At 40.8% G+C, this 25,273-nt stretch overlaps 1 protein-coding gene across 1 annotated transcript; it reads right to left on the reverse strand.

Moving 5' to 3' along the window:
* Window positions 1–1,315: 1,315 nt before the first annotated feature.
* On the reverse strand, window positions 1,316–9,456 carry Ttr (transthyretin). Its single transcript, XM_070029391.1, has 4 exons — window positions 9,349–9,456; window positions 8,408–8,523; window positions 5,572–5,707; window positions 1,316–1,551 (listed from the first exon to the last, which is right to left on the reverse strand). Exons 1-4 carry the CDS (start codon window positions 9,415–9,417, stop codon window positions 1,444–1,446), a joined length of 429 nt encoding a protein of 142 aa, XP_069885492.1. The 5' UTR covers window positions 9,418–9,456; the 3' UTR covers window positions 1,316–1,443.
* Window positions 9,457–25,273: the final 15,817 nt, after the last annotated feature.

Consider the following 25,273-nt stretch of genomic DNA (forward strand, 5'->3'; position numbering starts at 1 on the left):
GATGGTGACACCAGGTCATTAGTTCTGGTCAGTAAAGGACCAATGAGATTCATGTGTGACATGTCAGCTCTGAGAGCCCTCTGCTGGCTAGATGTCACCAGGGTGACCTTGAAGCCATTAGACTAAATTAAATTGGATCTCAACATCATCTTTTGGAAGAAAGTCACGTGTAGAATCACCAGAGCAAGGACTGCATTGGACGTGGTGTGAGCATGGAATAAATGGTTGAGATCTCAGTGGTTTAATATAGCAACACAATCTCACCTACCTTAATATGCTTTCGTGTAGACATTCAGAAAACACCAGCAATTCCTTCAGTTTACCAAATTATTTCTCTCAGTCTGGCCTTGTAATCCCTAGTCTCTACCTAGAACTTTGTTCTTTTATTTCCTTTTTTTTAAAAAAAAATTTACCTAACAACTCAGATTGAGCAATGCTTTTTTTAAAAAAATTTATTTATTTTTTGTTTATATGTTACTCAGGTTGTCCTGAAACTCAACATGCCTTAGCCATCTGACTGCTGGGATTACAGGTGCATACTACCATGCTCAATGGAGGGACAACTATTCTGAGTCCGGCAACTATTCTGGGTCTCTCTCTCTGACTTCTCTAGGCTGTGGGCTTTTCCCCCGCTTCATACTCTTGGTGTGGTGTGTTGACCACAGCCCCTGTCAGTCCACGATGAATGTCATACTTCCCAAAAGCTCATGAGCTTGTTAAATAGTTGCAGGTTGGACCACTTACTGTAGTGCCTAGAATGTGTGTGTTCTTATAGATTTTGGATTGGTGGGAATAAATTCGATGTATGAAGACTCTTTGGTTATGTCTCTTCTTGAGCTGGCTGCCAGATAAGCTGATCTATGCTGGTTCAGAGGGGCTTAGGAGCTGTAGATAGACCTCACTGGTGCTTCACTACTCATTTTCATTTATGAATGATTTTGGGAAGTACTAGAGTTTAATCTTAGGGTACTTAAGCCATGCCTATACACTACTATTAAAATCAGTGAAGGACTTAAATGCCTAGGGTAAAGTGGGCCTTTTCAATTTCTCGTCTTCCCCTCCCTCTCCCCAACCAAACATTGTAGGAAAATAAAGCTTTCTTGAATGGCTTCACAATGTTATAGTTTTAATGGCTGAAGCTCTTGCTTAATACATACCTTGCTTGTGAATCATCAGAGATTTGGGTTCTCCAGGACCCCAAATTCCCTGGTGAGAGACTTTCTAAAATTCTTTTGCTTCTCTGTAAAATTTGGGTGTGGGCATGGCGGAATGGAACCATGAGGGATACAAAATGAAGGTCAAATGAAACAAGAAGTACTTTTAACAGTAACATTTAATGGTCTCTTCCTGAGTTTCTAATGTAGTTTACAGAGTGAAAAGACTGCTTTAGAAAAATGGAATACTGCTGGTTATAGAAGATGCTATCCCTGCTGCTCGGGTCCCTCACTGCTGGGGCTCGCTGACCACAGCAGTGGTTGAATAGGAGTAGGGGCTGAGCAGAGCTGCGATGGTGTAGGAGCGATGGCCAGAGTCATTGGCGACGAACACCACCTAGGAGAAAGAACGAGATAGAGCTCAAGAGTGGTAGCCACACTTAGAGGTTTTGCTGGAAGTCCAGTGCCAAATTTATGATTTTTAGGGTGTTTTTGGGGTGTTGGGGGTGGAATGATTAGAACCAATAGCAAAACTCCAGATACATTGGCAAGCGAAGCCTGTGGAGCCCCATGCATTTCTTAGGAGAGAGCCCCAGGGATACCTGTACAACTAGGCCTTTTGCTTTGAACTTCACGCCCATAGTCTGGGTGGCCCTTGCCTGACGGTGAGGAGACACAGAGAACCTTAAGGCTCTTGTCTATTTTCTTAGCTTCAGGAAGAGATGGGGAGAATGGAAACAGTGGTATCTGAGGTAGGAATGGGGACTACCAACCCCACTATAGCTTTGTATGTTTTTTTTTTTTTAAATGTTGTCAGAACTGGGGCTTGAACTCAATGCCTTGTAATTTTGCTTAGCTTTTTTTTTTTTAACTCAAGGCTAGCCCTCTACCACTTGAGCCATACCTCCACTTCTGGCTTGCTAATTAAACTGGACTTTATTGCCAGGCTGGTTTTAAACCACAGTCCTCAGGTCTCAGCCTCCTGAGTGGTTAGGATTGCAGGCATGAGCCACCAGAGCCAAGCCTCCATCCATAGCTTTTGAGACCATAGCTTTTTAGAGTTGAAAAGGATCCTTCTATGTTATAGATAACCAAACCAGACTTCTGTATTAGTGACTGCCAAGTGGATACAATGAACAGAACCACACTGGGAAAGAGTCCCCTGTCCCCAGAGGTTTCTTCTGACTTTTTTTTAAGCATAAAAAACATACATCTTTGGGTATGGAACAAAGAGTGAAATTCTAGATAAAAGCTTTATAGGATTCCATTTAAAACACAAACTGTGGAACATCTTGTTGGAATCGTGAAATGTACATGCAGGCTTTGGAGCTCATTTAAGCTTTGTGATTGGGCAAATTGTGGATTCAAATGTCATTGCATTTAATTAGTCATGCACTTCTCAAATTCAGTGGAGTGTCTGAGACACACCCAGATGCCTGGAGTGAGGTGAGCTGGGATAAACCGAGGGCGGCGAGGGTGTGTGGAATATTACTTTTGTTGGATTCAGGCCTTGGATTGGATACACTCTGGAGAAAGCCTTTTTGTTCCAAAAGGGCACTGGATACCTGGATGAATGTAAACCATACCGAAAACAAATGCAACCCTTTAGGGCCAATCTCTGGGAGCAACGAGGAAAGAGTCCTTGTCCTTGCTTCTTTAAAACTTGGAAAAAAGTCACAATATGGGATCAAAACCCCATGAAGTGAAGAGGCCTAATGGTTCAGAGGAAGTTTTCTAATTTTCCTTTGGAAATCTGATAGGAGCCACCTGGGCCACCGGCCCAGACGAGGTGGCCAGCTTGGACGGAATGCAGCTCTCTGGGAGGAGCCTAGTGCAGCAGCCACCATGCCCTGCTCACTGGAGCAAGGAGGCACATGCCTCTCCCACTCCCTGATCCCTTCAGACTCCAAGCCGGGCTCCTGATTCTACTGCAGATGTCTTACATCCTACCTTTCTTTCCATTCCCCAGGCAGATGTGTGTGTTCCCCTCTGAACCTCTAGCACGACGCTCAGCACATGAAAGGTTTTTATTTTGAGAATGTTTGCTGATTGAATATTTTAAAAGAGTCAAGAACAGACAAAGGACCCAATAGAACAATTATATGGATCTTTGGGAAGAGAACCTTTTCAGATGGCCTCATGGGGCTGGGATCTGGAGCATACATGAGTCACAGGGAAGGCTCTAGACAAGAGCTGCCATCTCTTTGCTAGGATCAGCTCATTTTTTTTGCTGTTCAGCTGGGGTGTGGCTAAGGAATGGCCAGTGACATGGTTCTTGGTGGGGGGGTGGTAGTCCCTTGGCCACTTGTGTATCCTGGAAGTCCAAAAGGTCCATATAACTTCCCTGACAACACAAGTGGCTGAAAGAGATGTCTTATGTTCATTGAAAATTCTTCCATGACTAAGCCAGAGAGAATAGCTGCCTTTCATGCTGAGCTGTTTTTGATGGAATTAGTTGATCTTTAACTCTGACCAACATGTCTGGATTCTATTTCCATGACAGCATGTGTTTTAAATGGCTTACCAAGTGAAGAGCAGGAAGAGGCCGGGAGATTGGGCTCCATTGTATAAGGATTTAACTGTATGAGCATTCATAGCTCAACAATGTGAACCAGAGGCTACAAACATAAAGCTGGATGTGGTGGCACACACTGTAATGTCAGCACTCAGGAGGCCGAAGCAGGAGAATAGCAGGTTTGAGGCCAGCTTGAACCTGAAACAAACCTGGCTCATCCTTGTAATCCTAGCTACTCAGGAAGCTGAGATCTGATCATGGTTCAAAGCTAGCCCGGGGGAAGGCAAGTCTGTGAGACTTTTATTTCCAATTCACCACCAAAAAGAAGTGGAGTTGTGGCTCAGGTGGTAAGAGATCCAGGTTTAAGAAAAATGCTCAGGGACGGTGGTGGTTCTGGGTTCAAGTCCCAGTAGCAGTGCGCGTGTGTGTGTGTGTGCGTGTATATGCTCAATGCATACACACACACACACACACACACAAACACACACACACACACACACACACACACACACACACATACACACACACACACGGTTCTCTGATTGCCCCCTCTGTCTCTGGAGCATGGAAAAAAAGAGAAAAGGCAGTAACAATCATTTTAGGAGCTGGTGGTAGTTCAATGGTAGAGAGTGCACAAGAACCAGGATTGGGTCCCATACATCACAAAAGAAAGAAAAAAAGAAAGAGAGAGTGAGAGTGAAAGAGAAAGGAAGGAAGGATGGGAGAGGAGAGAGAGAAGGAAAAAAAGAAAGAAAGAAGAAAGAAAAAGAAGGAAGGGAGACAGAGAGAAAGAAAAAGAGAAAGATACAAGTACAATATGGTTCTGAGCGGTCGAGAGGTTTCTTTTTTCAGTTTGGCTTTTCACAGAAAAAAATCTTTCTGAGACGCTCTGAGACATACCACCTTGACCCCTCACTTACTAGTCATGTGACCTGTAATGAGCTATTTGCATTTCCCATGCCTCATTTCCTTCATCCGTAAAATGGGGGCAATCATGGGTTGGTCATGAGGATAGAACAGGTTAAATGCAAGGAATATTTGCCCTGCACACAAGGTAAATTTATCTGCTATGTTGCCATTATTGTCCTGAAAGTAAAATGGAGCACTATGTTGTTATATAACATCTGAAGTGCTGCTCATAATCAAACATAAATATTACGTTGTCTTCTTCTTCTTCTTCTTCTTCTTCTTCTTCTTCTTCTTCTTCTTCTTCTTCTTCTTCTTCTTCTTCTTCTTCTTCTTCTTCTTCTTCCTTCTTCTTCTTCTTCTTCTTCTTCTTCTTCTTCTTCTTCTTCTTCTTCTTCTTCTTCTTCTTCTTCTTCTTCTTCTTCTTCTTCTTCTTCTTCTTCTTCTTCTTCTCTTCTTCCTCCTCCTCCTCCTTCTCCTCCTCCTCCTCCTCCTCCTCCTTCTCCTCCTCCTTCTCCTCATCTTCTTCCTCTTCTCCTTCTCTTTCTGCTTCTGCTTTTTTTTCTTTTGCCAGTTCTGGCTTGAACTTGGCCTGGGCACTGTCCTTTTCACTCAAGGCTATTGCTCTACCACTTGAGCCACAGCATCACTCCTGGTCATTTCTGTTTATGTGGTACTGAGGAATCAAACCTTGGGCTTCATGTATGCTAGGCAAGCATTCTACCACTAAGCCACATATGAATATTTCTTTAACAAAGAAACAAATATTCACATGAAGTGGGCTGAACAGAATATCATGCTACTAAATATTCTTGATAAACTCAGGAAAAAGGTTTGTTCTTCATCGTGTTATAAATTTCTGGTTGTTGCAAGTCAAAGGAACTTGGAGTGCTCTAGCACCTTCCCTGAGCTATTTCGATGGGGTGCTGAGTGCACCTGCGTATTTCCTGGGCCTGAAAACAACACCCAAACTAACTCAAGGCTCTGCCCACTTACCTCTGCGTATTCATGGAACGGGGAAATGCCGAGGGCCTTCCAATAAGATTTGGTGTCTAATTCCACTTTGTACACACCTTCCACGAATTTCTCATTTGTTGTGAGCCCATGCAGCTCTCCAGTGTCTTCAGTTTTCCTGTAAGGCACAAAAGTCCATGTTAGGTTAGGCATGAAGGGAACAAATGGCTTGGCAGAGGGACTCTTCGCACACGTGTCTGTCTGTGTGTGATCTAGAGTATATTTTAAAATATATAATATATAAACAAAATGACACTACATACACATATGTACATATTCATATGTGTGATATATAAAGAGAATATGAAAATTTATATGTAAAATATGTATACACAAATGTGTACAATATATTAAAATTGTATGTGTAGGTATAGAATTAGTTTTCCTTCAACCAGATCTTTGAAACTTTTAGAAAATTTTCAAAAAGCTCTGTGTAGATTTTTGCTAATATGAGAACAAAGATCTAGATATAATCTTTATTTAAAATATCCTCAAGGTACAGGCACTGGTGGCTCATGTCTGCAATCCTAGCTACCCAGTTCAAAGCCAACTCACCCAGAAAAATCTGTGAGACTCTTATGTCCAACTAGTCAGCAAAAAGCCAGAGGTAGAACTGTGGCTCAAGTGATAAAGCACTAGCCTTGAGGAATAAAGCTCAGGCATAGCACTCAAGCCCCAAGTTCCAGCCCCAGGACCCAAGAACATATACGTAAAATATCCGAAGTGCCAAAGTGAAAATCGGGAAGCTCTTTCCTATCGATGTGAGTCTCTGGGTTCAATCCCTGACACTAATATTATTATTAATAAATAATAAAAATAAATTAATAATGATCATGACAACACTTAGTATTCAGGTTGGTGAAAGTTCATGACTGTCCTTGGAAACTGCTCTGACCCATGACAGCAGGGTCTCACTCTTGTACCCCTGGCATGAGAGTATCTTCCAGAAGACAATAGCATTTGTAAGCAGAAAGGAAAGCCCAATGTACAAAGAACCTGTGTCTGACTCTTTTCCTTTTTATGTGTTCATCCTGTTGGTAATTCTTTACCAACAACAAATCCTGGGAAACTTCTATTTCTGTATAGGTACCAACTCAATAATTGAAATATTAGAAATTGCTCCCCATTGGACTACAAAAACTAAGTCAGATAAAATGAAAGTTATTTTTAGTTACTTTAACTGTTTCTGCTCCCATTTCGTCCTTTTGTTTTGTGTGTGTGTGTGTGTGTGTGTGTGTGTGTGTGTGTGTGTGTGTGTGTGTGTGTGAGAGAGAGAGAGAGAGAGAGAGAGAGAGAGAGAGAGTGTCTTGGTGCAAAAAATTCACATAAACATTTAAATATTTTCAGTATCCATTCTATCTTCCATTTAGAATATTCCCTTAACCACTTTCCATATTGTGTTTAGCATTTTATATAAACATGAAGAAATTAACAAGTAAAACCTTGATTAAAACCACCCCAAGAAAATGATCTTCCCAAGGAAGGGTAAAGACATATACCGTGTTTCTTGGGATTCAATTAAAACACAATGGAAACTCATTTCCCAGGAGACAGAAATGCGTAGTGCTGAAGGTTTCTTAGTTGTTCTTCCTTTTGATTAGTTTGCTTAAGTTTTCTAATATTTGTTTTCTTTGGAATTCTTGCTAATAGAATTTGCAAAAACCATCGTGAATACTTCAAAGTGTCTAATGTAGGTGAGAAGTAATTTTGCACCAATAATGGGTGATTGTCAGATAAGTCTATGGCTGTAGTTTGTCTGACATGTCCTTCCTTTAGCTTTTTTAAAAAATTAAGCTTGGCAAAAGCCCTGGGTTCTTGATGATCCAGGTGGGAAATCTGTGAAACTCCTGAAATCATATACATATATATATACATATATGTACATATACACATATACATATACATATTAATATATATATGTGTGTGTATGTGTATGTCGATGAGTATTTCTCTGGGCATGGAGTATGGTTTTCAATACCTTCTTCAAATGATCTGTGATTAGTAAGGGTTGCAAACTCCATGTGCTCTAAGTGATTATCTAGTTCCTGGTCACCTGCAGCTAAGTAATGAAAGAAGAGAGTATCCTCCTTTTCCATCACTTGGCCTTTGCCCACATTTTAAATCTTTCTTTCTTTCTTTCTTTCTTTCTTTCTTTCTTTCTTTCTTTCTTTCTTTCTTTCTTTCTTTCTTTCTTTCTTTCTTTCTTTCTCTCTCTCTCTCTCTCTTTCTTTCTTTCTTTCTTTCTTTCTTTCTTTCTTTCTCTCTCTCTCTCTCCTTCCTTCCTTCCTTCCTTCCTTCCTTCCTTCCTTCCTTCCTTCCTTCCTTCCTTCCTTCCTTCCTTCCTGCCTGCCTGCCTGCCTGCCTGCCTGCCTGCCTGCCTGCCTTCCTTCCTTCCTTCCTTCTTTACTTTCTTCCCCCTTCAACTTCCCTTCCTCCCTTCCTCCTTCATATCCCCTTCCCTTCCCTCTCTTTCTCTCTCTTCCCTTTCTTTGGTGCTGATACTAGGACTTGAGTTCAGGACCTGGACACTGTCTCTGAGCTTTTTCATTCAAGGCGGTCACTCTACCCCTTGAGCCACATCTCCACTACTAGCTTTTTGCTGGTTTTGGAGATACGAGTTTCATGGACTTTCCTGCACGGGTTGGCTCTGAATCTCCATCCTCAAATCTCAGCTTCCTGAATAACTAGCATTACAGATATAAGCCAAGAGTGCCAAACTTACTCCTAGATTCTTTAGGGAATAATGTAAATCTTCCTAAAAAGTGCTCTGGAAATGGAAAGGCTTAACCAGTCCGACAGCAAGCCTTTGGGAGCTTACCCAGCAGCAAATGGCTCCCAGGTCCCATCAGCAGCCTTTTTGAACACTTGCACAGCCACATTGACGGCTGGACTGCCTCGGACAGCGTCTAGGACTTTGACCATCAGAGGACACCCCTGGGCACAGAGAAGGCAAGCGAGAAGTCCACAGAATTATTCAGAGTAGAATAATTTATTCTTTGTGGGGCAAGAAATCTGGAACAAAGCCAGAAGTACATGCTGATTCCATTACCAGTAATGTATGTGTTGACAATTCATGAGCTTCCCTAGTCAGTAGAACACAGACCTAATTGTTTCCAAAGCAAGAATGGTTTCTACCTCGAGACATGCTACTATCGACCAGGGACTTGTATAATGAATTTTAAAAGAGAAAATAGGCCCTCTGAGAACAGTTGCTTTGCTCAGCCTCTCTGAGTGAAATTACTAAAAAGATGCAATGTGCCAGGGAACAGAATCGTTTTTCTTGAGATCATTCTATCAGTTGTAACTTTAGTAATTTCCTGTTATAAAATAATGTCACTGTACAATTTTATAGTCATATTCAGGGCTTACAAAACAAATATTAGTCTAGAATAGCAATAATATTTCGATTAGCAAAAGGTCTAGAATATAACTTCATGCAGTTTTCTCCAATATATTTTATTAAAAGATGCTTGTATGAAAATTTGATGTTAGTGGTCTTGTCTTTAAGTCTTTCACCTATCTGAGGACACAAAGGTGCTAAAACATTGCAAACTCAATGCATCAAAGCATGAGAAGAAAGTGTCCAAGGTCTAAGCCCCAGTTCAGTAAGCTCTGAGCAATTGCATTTCTTTTCAATCAAATGCTATTAAATCTAAATTCTGGGTACTCTTACCCTACAAACAAGCTGATTATCAAAGCCAAAAGAAGACAATTATACTTCATCTAATGCACATGGACTTCACAGAATCAAACACTTACCGCAGGGCCAGCTTCAGACACAAATACCAGCCCAGCGAGGCAAAGAAGGAGCAAATGATGGGAGGCCATCTTGTCAAGAGTTAGTGGATTTCTGTGATGTCTGATCCTGGGCTGAGGGCTTTTATACTCCCTTCTACCAAGCCAGGCTGCTGATCCCTGTCAATCTGACTCCAAACCTGCTGATTCTGATTATTGACTTAGTCAACAAAGGGAGAATAAGTAACCCACACAAATATGAACCTTGTCTAGAGAGATTAGAGCACTGGAACATGAGCTCTATGGAATATTCTTAACAGGTCACTTGATCTGCTCAATCACCAAAACAAAACAATTCAAACTAAACAGAAATAGGCTTCTCTCTTCTTAGCTAAATATGCTAGCATTCTCAGGATTCTTTTCTTTACTTCTTTCTACTCAATTAAAAAATACTTTTCTATACATTTTTGTCTTTCATTTTAGCTGAGAGATGCAAGTTGTGATCATTGGTTTCATGCTGAGTGACAGCTGCTGCACAGGCTTAGATGAAATGTATTAACAATGTCATTGAACTGATACATGTCCACGAGCCAACAAGCAAAAGCCACTGGCAGTGCATCATCTTAAAGAAGTTTATTTTAGCCAAACCATGTCATTTGGAAGTTTTGCTTAGTCTGTAATTGCTCTGCATTGTGTGTGCATGTGTGTGTGTGTGTGTGTGTGTGTGTGTGTGTGTGTGTGTGTGTGTGTGTGTGTATCTTTCATATATAAGGCTTATCTTGACGTGAGGAATAATGGCATATTTCAAATTGAACACAGGCCTGAACACAGAACCAAATCATTATTGTATCTCCTTATGGGGCAAACGGAACCAAGGCTGCCAAGCTGAATTTTTGTAAGACTGAAAAATTCTGGAAGGAAATAAGGAGGATTGACAAAACTAGAAGGCATCGTTAACAACATCTCTTTCTTTCAGCTTACCTGTAAGTCCAGAAATAATTATCACTCAATGATTAATTCATTAAATATTAATGTATGTGTGTATGTATCTGTGAGCCTTGCTCACAGATAAATTAAGACAGTTTTTTTTTTTTTTTGGTCAGTCGTGGGGTTTGAACTCTGGGCCTGGGCACTGTCCCTGCACTCTTCAGCTCAAGGCAAGCACTCTACCGCTTGAGCCACAGCGCCACTTCCGGTTTCCTGGTGGTTCATTGGAGATAAGAGTTTCACAGACTTTCTTGCCCCGGCTGGCTTTGAACCGGGATCCTCAGATCTCAGCCTCCTGAGTAGCTAGGATTAAAGGCATGAGCCACTGGTGCCCAGCAAGACAGTTTTTTAAAAAACTTTATGGAGACAAACATGTAAGATATATAGAGAAGACAAATGTTGTAGACAGATATATGTCGCAGGGATGTCCATTCTGGAGACCTAAGAGTTCAAAGGAACATTCCTGTAGTTGACAGACACAACCTGGAATAAATTTCACAAGAAATAATGACGTATAGGAACTACTATGGAGATAGGAATGAAGACCAAGGCATCCTGGGAATATGGAAAAGTGTGAGAGAGCAGGTTGACTATAGGAAAGCAATAATGGTCAGTTAGGCTCAGTGAGAGTATAACTAGGGATGGAGATAGTAGTCCTGAACCATCCAATCTTATCCAGAGGTTCAATTTCCTGGATGATTCTGTGAGTTATTTAATATCTCAGATTCTCCTCTGACTCATTTGAAAAACAGAAACACTTACTTTGCTATTTCAAAGAATATTTCTAATATTATTTTTGTGTGCTGGTACAGAAGTTTGAACTCAGGTTGCTTGCTTAGCTCTTGCGCTCTACCCCTGGAGCTATACTTCTAGCCAGATATTTTGCTGGCTAATTGGAGATCGTGTCTCTCAGCTTTTTTTGCTTGGGCTGACTTTGAACCACAATCATCTGGGTCTTAACTTCCTGAGTAACTTGCCTTACAGGCGAGAGCTATCAATGCCTAGCTCTTCTAATGACTTTTAATGAGAGACTATGTAAAAAATGTTTTGTGCTTTGCAGATGCACAACTGTAATATGATTTGAGTCAACATCTATGCCCAAGGAAATAAATCTTTCTCTGATATTTATTACATACTACCATCCAATATTCTTTTGGTTACTTCCTCCTTCTCAGACCCCCATAGAGAAAGCCTGCTCTCTGTCCATGAATCCTAATAACATTTGAAAGTTCTCTCCTAATCCAGCAAAACCTTCATCCTATGTGTTTTGAACCTACACTCTTGTTAAAACCAAGAATGGTTTCCTCTAGATTTTGTGAACTAGCAGCCCTGGGAAAACACCTGACCATAGTCTCTAATATGTGTTTTAATATTTTGACTTGAAATAGTTGCTAAAATCAAAATCGAGATATGTGACATAATGGTCTTGTCTTGACATAATAGGCTTGTCTTGAGAAATCAGAAAAGATGACAGCAGCAGCGGAACTGTGGCTCAAGTGGTAGAGCATTGGCCTTGAGCACAAAAAGCTCAGGGACAGTGCCCAGTTAATGAGTTCAAGCACCAGTATCAGAACAACAGCAAAAAAAAAAAAAAAAAAGGCAGCAGTTGGCTTCATCTGCATGACCACAATCAGTGGGATGGTCTCAGATATGAGTTTCCTAGGCCTCCTTCTCTCTCTCTCACACCACACCCACACCCACACCCACATCCCACATCCCACACACACCCTCTGAGGCCAGGAAAAGCTATCTAGCAGCACTATCACACTTGAGCATGTCCTATTTTCCTCATATACACTCCTAGCAAGCTTCTTGAAAACCAGTTTGTGATGGTTGATCTTCCAACAGTCATTTAAGCAGTGATTGACAACTTATTTTCTTCTGCCAGATAGACATCAGCACTCTGAATGATTCCTCTTTAGACATTGTTCCATTGTTCCTGGAATCCTTACCACCTAGGACTTTGTCCACTGTCATCTTCCCATTGGTCAATATCTCTCTTCAGTTGTGATGCACTGAACTGGACATATGTGTTAAATAAGAGCAGATCAACCCACAGGACACGGAGATGAGACAGTTACCTCCCAGCTACTCTATCCTCAATGTTGCACGCTCAGTGCATTTACAACTCTAATCTCTATGGACCTCTCTCTTAACCACAACACTACCTTTGTGACCTTTGGGTCTCAGTAATCTAAAATAAGCAAACAGTACCTTTCATGCTGTACTTTGCTCGCTTATCAATTTTTACCTAAAAGTAGGAACCAGGATTATCACAGACCCATCTCATCCTATTAGTTCCAAGCCCATTCTGTTGGCATCTTTTGCTAGTTGCTTCCATAAGTCAGTGTGTTATGGCATTTTCTTTGCCACATGCTCCAGGACACTTTGATCTGCTTGCCTTCTGAACTGTGTCTCGATCTGAAAATCATTAATAAAATTTGAATTGGAACCAGATGAAGTGGTGGAAAGAAAATGATGCAATTCCGAATATCAGAGAGGGAGTGTGGGGTGGGGACAATCCCAAATCAATTAGAAAACTGATTGGAAATTAGATTCTATTAGACAATGCATGGGCTTTATTGTAATTTTCATATGTGAGAGAAACTAGTTTTTTTTAAAAAAATTGTCCTGAGTACTATATACATGTCAAACAACTAGCAAGCCTGGAATTCTCACTAATAATGTTATGAATAAGCTGATTAGCCAGGAGAGAGAAATGGATGGTCACGTGCTGGCATTAGACCTCATGGTGGGGAATGTGGGAGAGGAAAACGTCACTGTTTAGGATTCTGGATCTTTGCAGATTAAAGAATTCAATTTTGTCAGCTACCTTGAGGTGAATAAATCCTAGGGGAAGGGAGGTGCAGGGTTGACTAATGGTAAGCAAAATAATGCTCATTTTAAATCCATAATACCAAATTAATTAACAGCCGGATGACTGCCAGATAAACAAAGAATTAGAACAAAGAGGCCTAGGTCATTTTGTGAATACGTTTCTTATGTAGGATAGTCTAGAGAAGTTTCCTTAGCTCGTTGTAAAGAACATTGTTCTCAGGCTGGGAATGCTTGTGCCGGCCTCATCTAGTTTGCCTGTCCTTCAGAGAGCTGAAAAAGAAAAGAAAGGAAAAGAAAAGGTCTTTTCCTTTGTTTCCTTCCTTGCTTCCTGGCTCATCTGATTAACCATGCAACTTAAGGCAAACATGAAGTCATTAGCTAGAATGGTCATTATATCAGCTTCCATTATTATTTTTTATTATGGTTTTAGTTTTACTGGTTGAAGTCACCCTAGTTGAGAACACTGACTGAAACTTCCTTATATACAAATCTTCTCATGTCCTCTGTACTGTTCCTTAGCCTTTTCACTCAAGGCTGGTACTCTACCACTTGAATCACAGTTCTACTTCCAGCTTTTTGGTGGTTAATTGGAGATAAGAGTCTCTGGGACTTTCCTGCCAGTTTCCTTTCCAGATCTTCCTGAGTAGCTAGGATTATAGGCATGAGCCATTGTTCCTCAAACTACTAGTTTGAGGACCCATACTTCCTCCATCTGGAGTACTCTAATTTACCTCAGTAGCTCAGAAGACTTGAAGTCATGATACCCAAGCATTGGTCCAGGTTTGCATCTCTCTCAGAGATCTATATATAGTTTAAGGACTTTATATAAAATCAGTCATTAGACAGATTGAGAGTTTGGGCTTCTGGAATTACTAAAAGCTCCACTATTCGAGGGAGATACATAGACAAAACAGAAATTTCAAGGATCTTTTGGCAATCTACAGGTTTTTCTTTGGGCTCATCTTTGTTGTCTCCTGCAGCAAAGTCAAATCGTAACAAATCTGTCTTGAAGCTTCATGGCCCTAAGAGAGGTCTAACTGACCATGATATCTGAAAGATAAGTGGGAGCCATAGTATGGATGGATGGAGATAATGATGAACAACTTTCCCTTCTAAATACATCCCAAGATGCTTTCAGTTTACAAGGAGATTGTACTGGGTCTGAGTCAATAGGACCAGCTAGAATTAATGAAGATTTGATTGATCTTACCTCCGTCTCCACATTTTCTACAACCAACTGGGCTGACTCTGTAGCCATCACCCAGGGTCCATAGTTCACAGTCTGGATTTTGGCCACTTATGTATCTTTTGTCCTTGGGAAATGACTAAGAAAGAAACACTGTAAGTTCAAACTGACTAAAAAAGAAGAAATGACTGAATATCTCTTCTGAAGACTTGTTAATTTGACAGGTTAGGCACTACATGGAGCTATCAAGAAGCATCTGCTTTAAAGTTGCTTAGAATTTAATTATTAAGAACATATATTTGTTTATTAAACAGGGAACAATTGATGAAGTGGCTAATAATTCACAGAAAGAGGAAATGGTATTTGGCTCTTGGAAGGCTTCTGTAAGGAGATAAAATTCAATCTGGATCATCAAGGACATGGGAAAAAGGAGCAGTGTGTGTTATTCCTTTCCCGAACTAAGGGGAAGCATCTAAAAGCCTCAAGTGGATGGAAGTGGAAAGGAAATGTTAGGAAGGAGTGTGGAACAGGAATGGAGAGCAATTCCCAAATGTACCAGTTTGAAACAAGCATAGAATCTAACGAAAGCATCAGAGCAGGAAGGAAGCAATGGTGTAGAAATGGGCCAGAGGAGCAATGCTAGAGCCTGAGATCCAATGGACCTTAGACCTGAAAGGCTTTTAGAGGCTCTGCTTCCACACACACATAAGGATAGCATGTCTTAGGCTTGCTATTGGAAAGGACTTTGAAGAGCATGAATTCCAAGCTTCAGCCTTATCCTTAGTATGTCTGGTTGATGGTTAGGGAGCTCCTGCATACATACAAGAATATAATAACTAGGATCAATGGGTACACCCACCTCATTATCCAGACAACTATTTGAGGAATAGTCTTGAATTTCCAGAAAGGCTTGCTCTTGCTTATAGGAAAAATTAGAGCCTCTACAATCTAATTCAAAACTGTAGTTTTGGCTCATGTGAGGAGAGTCACATAATATAGACATGATGTTCTATTCGTTCTCAGTCTGTGCTTGGCACCTTCTCCTACTTTACCTTTGTTCACTCTGGCTCCGTGTCTTCTTGGAACAGGCTGCCTTGTTCCATAAGCTCAGATCCTTGAGCAACTTCCCTAGTATTCTCCAAAAGGACCTGAGGACCCAAGAAAAACAACATTAGCAACAGGAACTATTATGAACAAACAGTTTTAACTATGCCTTGGAATGATATGGCTGAAATCGCAATCCATATGTAGCAAATTCCACGTAGAGATGGCCTCAAGCCTGAAGCATTGCCAAATGGGTCTTGAGGGATCCCTGGGACTTCACCTCTAAGTATAGCAATCTCTTCCATGTACTCAAATGGAATACATACATGTATACATACACCACATATGTGTGTGTATTTATTTATTTACTGAACATGGGCTGTTACTAGAATCGAGGCTGAATAGGAACTTGCTGTGCAGCAAGATCTCTGGAAACGTCTTGCCTCAGTTTCTCAAGAGTTATAGGTGTGTGCTACCATGTCCAACATTATACAAATGCATATCATAAAACATAACTACTACTATGTGAAAGTCTATATGTACTTTTTGGTACATTACAAAGATACACTTGCATACTTTAATTCATAAACAAAAATGACTCTTTTTGGGTATACAGCTATAGATAAAATTTGGTAAACCTGTGCAGTTGTATTACCACCACCAGAAACAAGAATTAGAGTGTTTCCATCCAAAAACTTGCCTCACACACTTTTGTAGTAAATTTCTTCTCTTTTTTTTTTTTTTGGCTGGTCCTAAGGCTTGAACTCAGTACGTGGGTGCTATTCTTGAGATTTTTCAGGCTCAAGGCCAGCGCTCTGCCACTTGAGCCATAGTGCTAATTCCACAGTGCTAATTTCTGGGTAGTTTATTGGATATAAGAGGCTCATGGATTTTCCTGCTTGGGCTGGCTTTGAACTGTGAGCCTCAGATCTCAGCTTCATGAGTAGCTAGGATAACAGGCATGAGCCACCAGTACTCAGTTTTCCTCCACCCTCTTTAATCCATGGTAGCCACTGATATTGTCTTCTGTTTTTATACTTTCATCTCTTCAGTGTAGTTATAGAAATGAATCATACCATGATAGCCTGTAAGGCTACCTTTTTATAAATAGTGTAAGTTTAAAATATTCAACCATACTGTTGCATGCATCATTAAACTTTCTTCTTGATTTATGAATAGTTTTCACTTAAATGAGCATACCACAGTTTGCTTGACCATTTACCATATGGCAGACACTCAGTTGTCCTGATTGTAGATCATAACCTGGGATCTGTTGAAGCCTGTGGATAAAATACAGAAACTCGCCCTCAATATGGAAAGTTACATCTTTATTCATATAACTCTGATTGAAATTCAACACTGTCTGAAACTGTGGATGAAAAAAAAAAACAAACCAGAGTAGTAATTATTAGTACCTGTGAATTTGTTACCAGTGAAAATCACAGATATTTTCAAATTACATCTATTTGAGGGAGATGTTTTGCAATAACCTTTATGTTGATCACTACTTTGAAATTCTGATCATTATTAGATATAGTGCTAAGTTTGGTAATGAATAAAGATACATATCACTATATATCACAACTTGGAAAAAATTAAGTGTCATTTCAATGGCATTTATTCCCTTTGTATTTGTATTCCTCCGTATTTACTTATATGCAAACAGGGTTAAGAATGCCAACAAAGATACAGATTAGTGTCCAAGCCAGTGAGGACTGGCTGTGAGTTAGTGCAATATGCTAACGTGTAAAGAAAAAAATGGAACTAGGTGGCTCATATGTATACTCCTAGCTTCTCAGGAGGTTGTGATCTGAGGATCATAGTTTGAAGTCGGCCCAGGCAGGAAAGTCTATAAGACTCTTATTTCCTATTAAGCAACAACAGCAATAACAACAACAACAAATCAAGAAGTAAAGCTCTAGCTCAAGAAGCAGAGCACAAGCTTTAAGCACAAAAACTCAGGGACAGTGGCCAGGCCCTGAGGCCAAGCCCCAGGACCCCTGACCATCCCCCCCAATTGCACTTACCCCTGTAGCTGTATGTTAGCAGAAGGAAATAAGAAGGAAGTTGTAGTATTGTCTGTTTGGATGAAAGATTTAGTTTATTGGGCAAGACTTCTCTGGAGTAAGGAAGGCTGCAAAGACTTCCCACAGAAATGTGCCAGAAAGAGAACCACTAATCAGTCAGGCTTGTAACTTGTGGATTTCATAGGGAATCTTATCACTCTGAAATTCTTATGTTTACTTTTGTGTTTGTGAGTTTGTTACTGAGAGTCCATCACTGAGAATGCTGATGAAACCGTAGTGCTGAACTTTCCCAGTAAACTTTGGATGTTGACCCTGGTGAATTGGTAAATTGACCCAGGAAATGCTCCCTGGGGAAGAGAGCAAGCTGGGCTCCACCTGGAGACATTCTACCCCACTAAGCGCCACTCTTGTAATGTAACTGATAGTCACCTGGGCTCTGAGCGCTGTTGATTATAAAGAGGAAACAGATGCAACAGTGTTGGACAAGGCACGATGGTGGAAGGACACAGTGTGGAGGAAGATGATGATTGCAAACACTTCTCCAATTTAGGACCTAAAGGCTTTCAGATAGCAATTGAATAAGTGGAAGATTTTCTTCATGAAAGGGGTCACAATTGAACTTTTGAAAAGGCAACACAAGTTTAACGTGCATTCAATGTCTTTGCCACAATCACTACCTTCCTCAGACAAGGTTGCTAGTGGCTTAGAAGAGGCTATGTGGACAAATGGACCATAGAAAAACAGAGGGGTATGTTCAGATGCACCAGCTTTCACAGCTGGAGATGGAAACGTATGACTACTTTTTCCAGTTGGTTGACAGTGCATAGGATATATTAAGTAAACAAAAAGGACTGACCTATAGGTGAACCAAAGTGTCCTTTATCTACAGAGATGGCTCTCCTCTCTCTCTCCTCTGAGTTCCCAGCCCCTCTATTTGCCTGTGCTTATAATCACTCCTGGGCCCCATTCTTCCACTGAGCTCCAGAAAACATGAATACTATTGTGTACCAACTTCCTTTATTCTTATTCAGTGCCCTAAGCACCCTTTCTACCTCCCTCCATCTTAATTAGAACGGAATCTGTCCCATTAGAGGTAATTTTCTGAAGCCTTCTTCACTGGTACCTGTTTCCTGATCTGATTACCACATTTGGGAGCTGCCTTTTGGGATGCGGTATTTGCTTATCTTCCTTCCCCATTAATATCTCGTGATGAAGAGAATCAGCATTTCTCTCCTTAAGCAGCTATCTGCGTTATGTCATTTCCACATGATAGAATGTCCCGTGATTAGAGAGTATCTGTTTTCTGCCTCATTTCCATCATTGCAAAGTCAGGTCTACCTTATTGCTTCTGTCTCTGGCACAGCAGTGGTCAGCAGTGTTGGTTTTGCTGCTCCTTTACCTTCAGTACTTTTCTACTTCAAAAAGTGTTGTTATTCTTCCCATCATCAATTCCCAAACGGCTCTGTCAGTCTCTCACCTTGATCATTTACTACAAGAGTTGCTTTGTCATCTCGGTAGGGGCATCCAACTTTGCTTTCTGACTCTGCCTTGCTTTGTGCATGTCTGTGCAGTTGCCATTCAATAAAACGTGGAGATCAACATTTCTAAATGGTCTCTATCCCCACCATATTTATTTATTTATTTATTCTATTTTATTTGTGCCTATCGTGGGGCTTGAACTTAGGGCTTGGGTGCTGTACCTGAGCTTTTTGGTCAAAGCTAGCACTCTACCACTTCAATCACAGTGCCACTGTCAGATTTTTAGTACTTTTACTACAGATGAGAGTCTCACGAGATGGGCTCTGGTGGCTCACGCCTGCATTCCTAGCTACCCAGGAGGCTGAGATCTGAGGATCGTGGTTCAAAGCCAGCCTAGGTAGAAAAGTCCACGAGACTCTACACACACACACACACACACACACACACACACACACACACACACACACACACACACACACACACACACACACACACACACACACACACACAGAGCTATGAATTTTTCTGCCTGGACTGGCTTAAATTGTGATCCGCAGCTGTAAACCTCCTGAGTAGCTAGGAATACAGAAGTGAGCCACTGGTGCCCAAGTAACCCATTATTCTTTCTCTAAGTAGAATCATTGTGCCTCTGCTTAGCTTGACTTAGAACCTCAGGAGGTATGCTTAAAGTCTCTCTTATCCTAAATCCTTATTTAGATTTAATAACATGCTATCAATCAGATTTAATAACATTCTATCAATTTTATTTCCAAAATACTTCTTCATTCTTTACTTTCTGTTTCCATAGCTATCAGCTGAGTTTAAGTCTTCATTGTCAATCATATAGGCTTTTGAAAATATGTCCTAACTGAGCTCCTTGTTGCTAATCTGTTTTCCAAATAAACTTTTCTATAAGAGATTGCCAAATTAATCTTCTTAATGCATACCTCTGATGACATCACATTTCTCTCCAAAATTAAAAGCCTTTTCCTACTCCAATGGTCAGCCAAATAAAGCTCAATGTCCTTTACTTGACATTCAGAGATGGACATTACTTAGTTCTACTCTATTTTTGTTTACTGGTATGGTCCTTTGCATATCAAACCTTGGGCAGATGTGACCTTTTACCGTCTTCATTCATGGTCCCTCATCTGGTTTGTTGCCTGAGGAAGCAAATGTCAGTGAACTGTGGAGAAGATTGTGGTCCTAGAGAGGTAGTTATAGAGGTAGAAAAAAAAGAGTCTAGTGACATTAGTAATGGAAAGTGAATGAGAGAGAAGAGCTAAATATGAGCTGAGTATATTGTTTAGCTCAGAAGGATCTCTAGACAATAAAACCATTAGCTTCTATAGGCAGAAATAGAAAAGGATAATTTTAATTTTGGAAATGTTGATCTTGTGGTGTTGATACACTCCTGTCTAGATGGTGGCTGGAAATGATGGCTTGGGTTATGGGGCTTGAAAGAAACCGGGCTAGAACTACTTACAAAATCCACAGTATGGAAAGATCCCAGAGGCCCTACCATGGACAAATGAATGGAGAAGATGTGGTACACACACACACACACTCACACACACACACAGACGCACGCGCACACACACACACACATACACACACACGTACCGTCACTCTCTTTTGTAAATCACTCAAAATACAACCTCCCATGCATATACACAGGGTCACATGTATACACACATGGTACAAATACTTAGAACAATTATACTATTAAAGGAACATCAGAAAGCCAAGCCATGTTTGAATAAGGAGGTATTAATGGGAAGGAGATAAGGAAAGGAAAAGGAACAAACATAATCATACATTTTAATGTACAAATGTGCAAAAGGAATTTGATACAACTGGTGGGAGAAAGAATCAGTGGGAAGAAGAGGGAGAATGATTGAAGGGGTGACTCTTATCAAGATGCATTGTACACATAACTGGACACTGCATCCCTTGTACAAGCATTTGTAGATCAAGAGGATAAAATAAAAGATCGACAGAAACCAGGCTGGAGATGGACCCTAAGTGTCTTGAAAAACTTGGTTGGCTTCCAGCATCTGGAAGTAGGTCGTCACTAGATTTTATTTGCTAAGTTGGGGGCAGTACTGGAGATTGAACCCAGCACTGAACCTTGTTCAGGTTAGTCAAAGCTCAATCAGTGAGCAGTATCCCTGGATCCTCACAATAGATTTTAATTCTAAGGAAATAGAAATAGAAAACAATTAACCAGTGAGAAATGAACTCTTTTCTCTGAATGCTTTGTACCTCTCTACGTCAGTTACTCCATTCAATCATGTTTTTTTTTGTTCACAGTTTCTTTCTGAAATATCAGTGCCTCCTTACTGTTTGCATCTGCAAACTGTTACTGAATGATCCAGTAAATGAATGGAATTGTTGGAACCTACATTTTGCTTTTTCTCACAGTGATTAATATTTGTATTTTCCCTCTGTACATGGCATCTGGCTTTCCTGATTATAGTTCAACAATTGAATTGCTATTTTTCTACATTCTCAATTGTATGGGACTGACTTAGCCAGGCTGTTTTTCAGACCCAAAACTCTCCATCCCAACCCTGGCACTGTCCTCATTTCCAGTCCCCTTGCCCATCTCTACCTTCTATTATCATTTAAGTCGTTATCCCTGATTTTCCGTATTTGCCTGAGGATTCATTTCTTAAAATTTTTGTTCCATTCCAGACTCTTAATTAAAAGCTCCTTCATTATGGCTCAAGGAGTGGTCAGAATTCTTTTCCCTCAATTTAATTGCCTCTGAACTGTGCACACAGATTCACCTGACTTATTGACCCCACAATAGACCTGGAAACTGGAACGTACTTTGTTATTCCAACATTTTAGATGGATCTTTTTGTGTCTTTGGGGATAGCTGGTAATTTATTTCTTTTTCAACTACCTTTTCTTAATAGGACTTGCAAAAGTTGCATCCACCAGGGATGCACATCTCTCGAAACTTGTTAGAAATCTCTCAGGAGCTCTTGGAATGGAGAACAGCAGCCTGTGTTTTAATAAGCCCCTCAGTAACTCTGGAGCTGAAGTTGGAAAACTAATGTCTTAAATATAAATTTGGGCCATGCAGACTTGAGTGCTTTCTTTAAAAGCCTTATCACCTCTCAGCTCAGCAACCTTGGGCTATTCTCTTTGGATCTAAATTTTATCCTGTCCAAGACATATTTATGGGTCAGTTGGTCTCAAATTGTAGTCACATTATTCTAAGGGCCAGTGAAAATCTCTGCAGACACCATTAAATTCCCATGGTGTTGGTAACAGGTCAGAGCTCCAGGCGAAGGTAGGCACACTTAAAAGGCCAGGCTGACTAGTGGCCAAGTGCACAGCTACATTGGCTTCCTTCCAACCTTGCTGAGAAACAAATCCATTTGGTTAGGTGTCTAGAATCAAACAGAGACCTCTCTGCCTCATTAATCTGTGGCCAAAATTGAGAGAAGAAAAGCAAATGAATCATGACATGTAGTCTTAAACAAACAAATAAACAACAAACAACAGTTTTTCTGGGCATCAATGGCTCACCTCTGTAAGCCTAGCTACTCAAGAGGCTGAGATCTGAGAATTGAGGTTCAAAGCCAGTCAGGGCAGAAAAGTCCCTGAGACTGTTCTTACTACCACAAAGCTGAAAATGAAGCTGTGACAAGTGGTAGAGCACTAGCCTGGAGCAAAAAAAGCTCAGGGATAGTGGCCAGGCCCCGAGTTTGAGCACCAGGAGTGGCATGTGCGTGCACGTGCATGCCAGCACGTGCACGCGCGTGCACACACACACACACACACAGTCTATTTAACTTTAACTATTTGAAGCTATTAGTAGCTGAGGAAGCTGATGCTCAAACAATGATCAACCCAAATTCCCACAGGCAAAAGAATTACCCAAATAGTGTCTTGGTGCTCCCATGCTTTAGTTACTTATGAATTCAATAGAGCAGTTGTTCACTGTACTCTCAATTTGAAGCATTTAAACTTGGAGGTCATCTGGGAATGAATGCTGATTCTTCCAGAGAAGTAAACCATGTCATTAGCTGCTTGTGTAGTCAATGCAATTCTTTTGGAACACAATTTAGCTTCTATTCTTTGAGTGCATTTTTATGCCAACCCTGTAAATCTTCAGTTGGCACACTGTTTGCATAAAAACAGAATTAATTTATCTATTGCTTAATTTGATTCACACATATCCCAATGTGACCTTTTCCCTACCTTTTAGCTTGGAGAAGTGCTCCAAAGGACTCATCACGAAGTGAGTGCTGTGGCTAGCTGATTTGGATCAGTGGCTTCTCTAATAGCACAGGTGCAACAAACCCACAATGTTTGTAGTCACTTAGCCCCATTCATATGACTTCTGCGTTTCCCCCACACCCCAGGACTCCCCCCCCCCATGCACACCGACATTTGCATTTGCACTGACTTTGCTCCCATGCCTTGGATTTTTCATCGGCTCCATTTCCGGTCCTCATTCCTGGGATTTACCTTTGAGCCTGTTAACTCCTGGAACAGTTCCATCTTGGCTTTGTCTATCTCAAATCCTCATTTTCCCAAGGTACTACTACCTACCACCTAACATTCTTCAACCTTCTAGTAGCTTCTAGAAAACCTCTCCCTTCCTGATCTAAAAATCCTAATTAAACTTGTAAATGTTCCTTAAATAGTTCTGACACAGGACCCCGATTCCCCTACAGCTTTGGCATAGAATTAAGGAAGCCAGGAGTCTCCCAGAATTCTCTACAGTGATGCAAAAGGACAGGAGGACCAGCAAGAGACCTGGGTCAGGAGTTGAGCTCAAAGAGGATGGCTCCTTTGGCATTGGATATGGGGGTAGCTCTCTTGTCACGAGATGAGCATCAGCAGCCTTTCCTCTCTTCTCTTCTCTTCTCTTCTCTTCTCTTCTCTTCTCTTCTCTTCTCCTCTCTTCTCCTCTCTTCTCCTCTCTTCTCTTCTCTTCCCTTCTCCTCTCCTCTCTTCTCCTCTCTTCTCCTCTCTTCTCTTCTCTTCTCTTCTCTTCTCTTCTCTTCTCTTCTCTTCTCTTCTCTTCTCTTCTCTTCTCTTCTCTTCTCTTCTCTTCTCGTCTCCCTCTCCTTTTGAAATTCTGGGGTTTGAACTCAGGGCCTTGTGCTTGCTATCCAAGCACTTTACCACTTGAGCCATACTCGATCCCCTTACACTTTAGATATTTCTCAGAAAAAGCCTTATGCTTTTACCCAAGATTGGCTTTGGACTGCAATCTTCAAACCTCTACCACTCACATAGCTGAGATTACAGGCACAGAGCACCATATCCAGCCAATAAACTAATTTTGAATGTGTGCCAATCCTGAGAGCTTGAACTCAGAGCCCGGTCATTATCCCTGAACTGTTTTCCTCAAAGCTAGTACTCTTCCACTGAGCCACAGCTCCATTTCTAGCTTCTTTTTTGTGATTAGCTGAAGATAAGTCTCTTGAATTTTCCTGCTGGCTTTGAATTGCAATCCTTAGATCTCTGCCTCCTGAGTAGCTAGGATTATAGGCATGAGTCACTGATGCTCAGCAATCAGTAGTCTGAGAAGCACTCTAACATAATGATAAACTGTACAGTAGAGTAAATACATAAGCCAATAATATAGTTATCTATTAAATAATGTTATTAAATAGTCATTATTAGATAGCAAATACTATGTATTATATATAATATATGCTATCCTTGCATACAGCTGACAACATAGCAAGTTCTTCTCCTATACAAGCATGCTCACAAACACATGAATAATGCACCACGTACGCTAACTATAATAACAATAAGCAAAAAGAATTTGCAGTTCCATCATAATCTGATGGGATCAATGTCATGTATGTATGTGGCCTCCGCTGACTGAAACGAGGCTCTGTGGAACACCACTATGTATGAAACAGGAAGAAAAGTTTGAAAAACACAGATGTTCCAAGAAGACTCAGTGGTCAGAGAAAGAACAATATCAAAGTCATTAGTGCTGTGGATTCTTCTTCTGTGTCAGCTCGAATCCCAAGAGAGGCCACCTGCAATGATCAGCAGCAGCAGTGCTGGTGCAGCTAACAAATCCTGATTATCCTATTACTTGCTGGATGCTATCATTATGAATAGTGTGTCATGAGATTTCTATAGAAAGCACAGGTGAGAGTTTCACAGCCATCTGTTTCATAATGAAGCCCCATTCTCAGTCATCATTTTTAATAATATTTATGAGTTATGTGTAAGGCACTCAGTTGGTCTTGAGTCTGCACCTAATTATGCTTCACTATAAAAAAAATAAGTGGGACATTCATGCATCAATTTTGTTAATCATCTTTCTAGGTTGGGATTCCCCTGCCCCTCCCCCTCCAGTGTCCGACCCCCCCTCCCTGCCCCTAGTTGGCTCCAG

The sequence above is a fragment of the Dipodomys merriami genome, unplaced genomic scaffold (assembly GCF_024711535.1).
Source record: "Dipodomys merriami isolate MVZ:Mamm:240054 unplaced genomic scaffold, mDipMer1.0.p SCAF_2, whole genome shotgun sequence".
Lineage (NCBI taxonomy): Eukaryota > Metazoa > Chordata > Mammalia > Rodentia > Heteromyidae > Dipodomys > Dipodomys merriami.

Coding starts and splice junctions, on each gene's coding strand:
- Ttr (XM_070029391.1), bottom strand. CDS start 9,417: ATGGCCTCCCATCATTTGCTCCTTCTTTGCCTCGCTGGGCTGGTATTT. Junction 8,524..9,348: donor TGTCTGAAGCTGGCCCTGCG/GTAAGTGTTTGA, acceptor CTCTGTGCCCAG/GGGTGTCCTCTGATGGTCAA. Junction 1,552..5,571: donor CGTTCCATGAATACGCAGAG/GTAAGTGGGCAG, acceptor TCTTTCTCCTAG/GTGGTGTTCGTCGCCAATGA.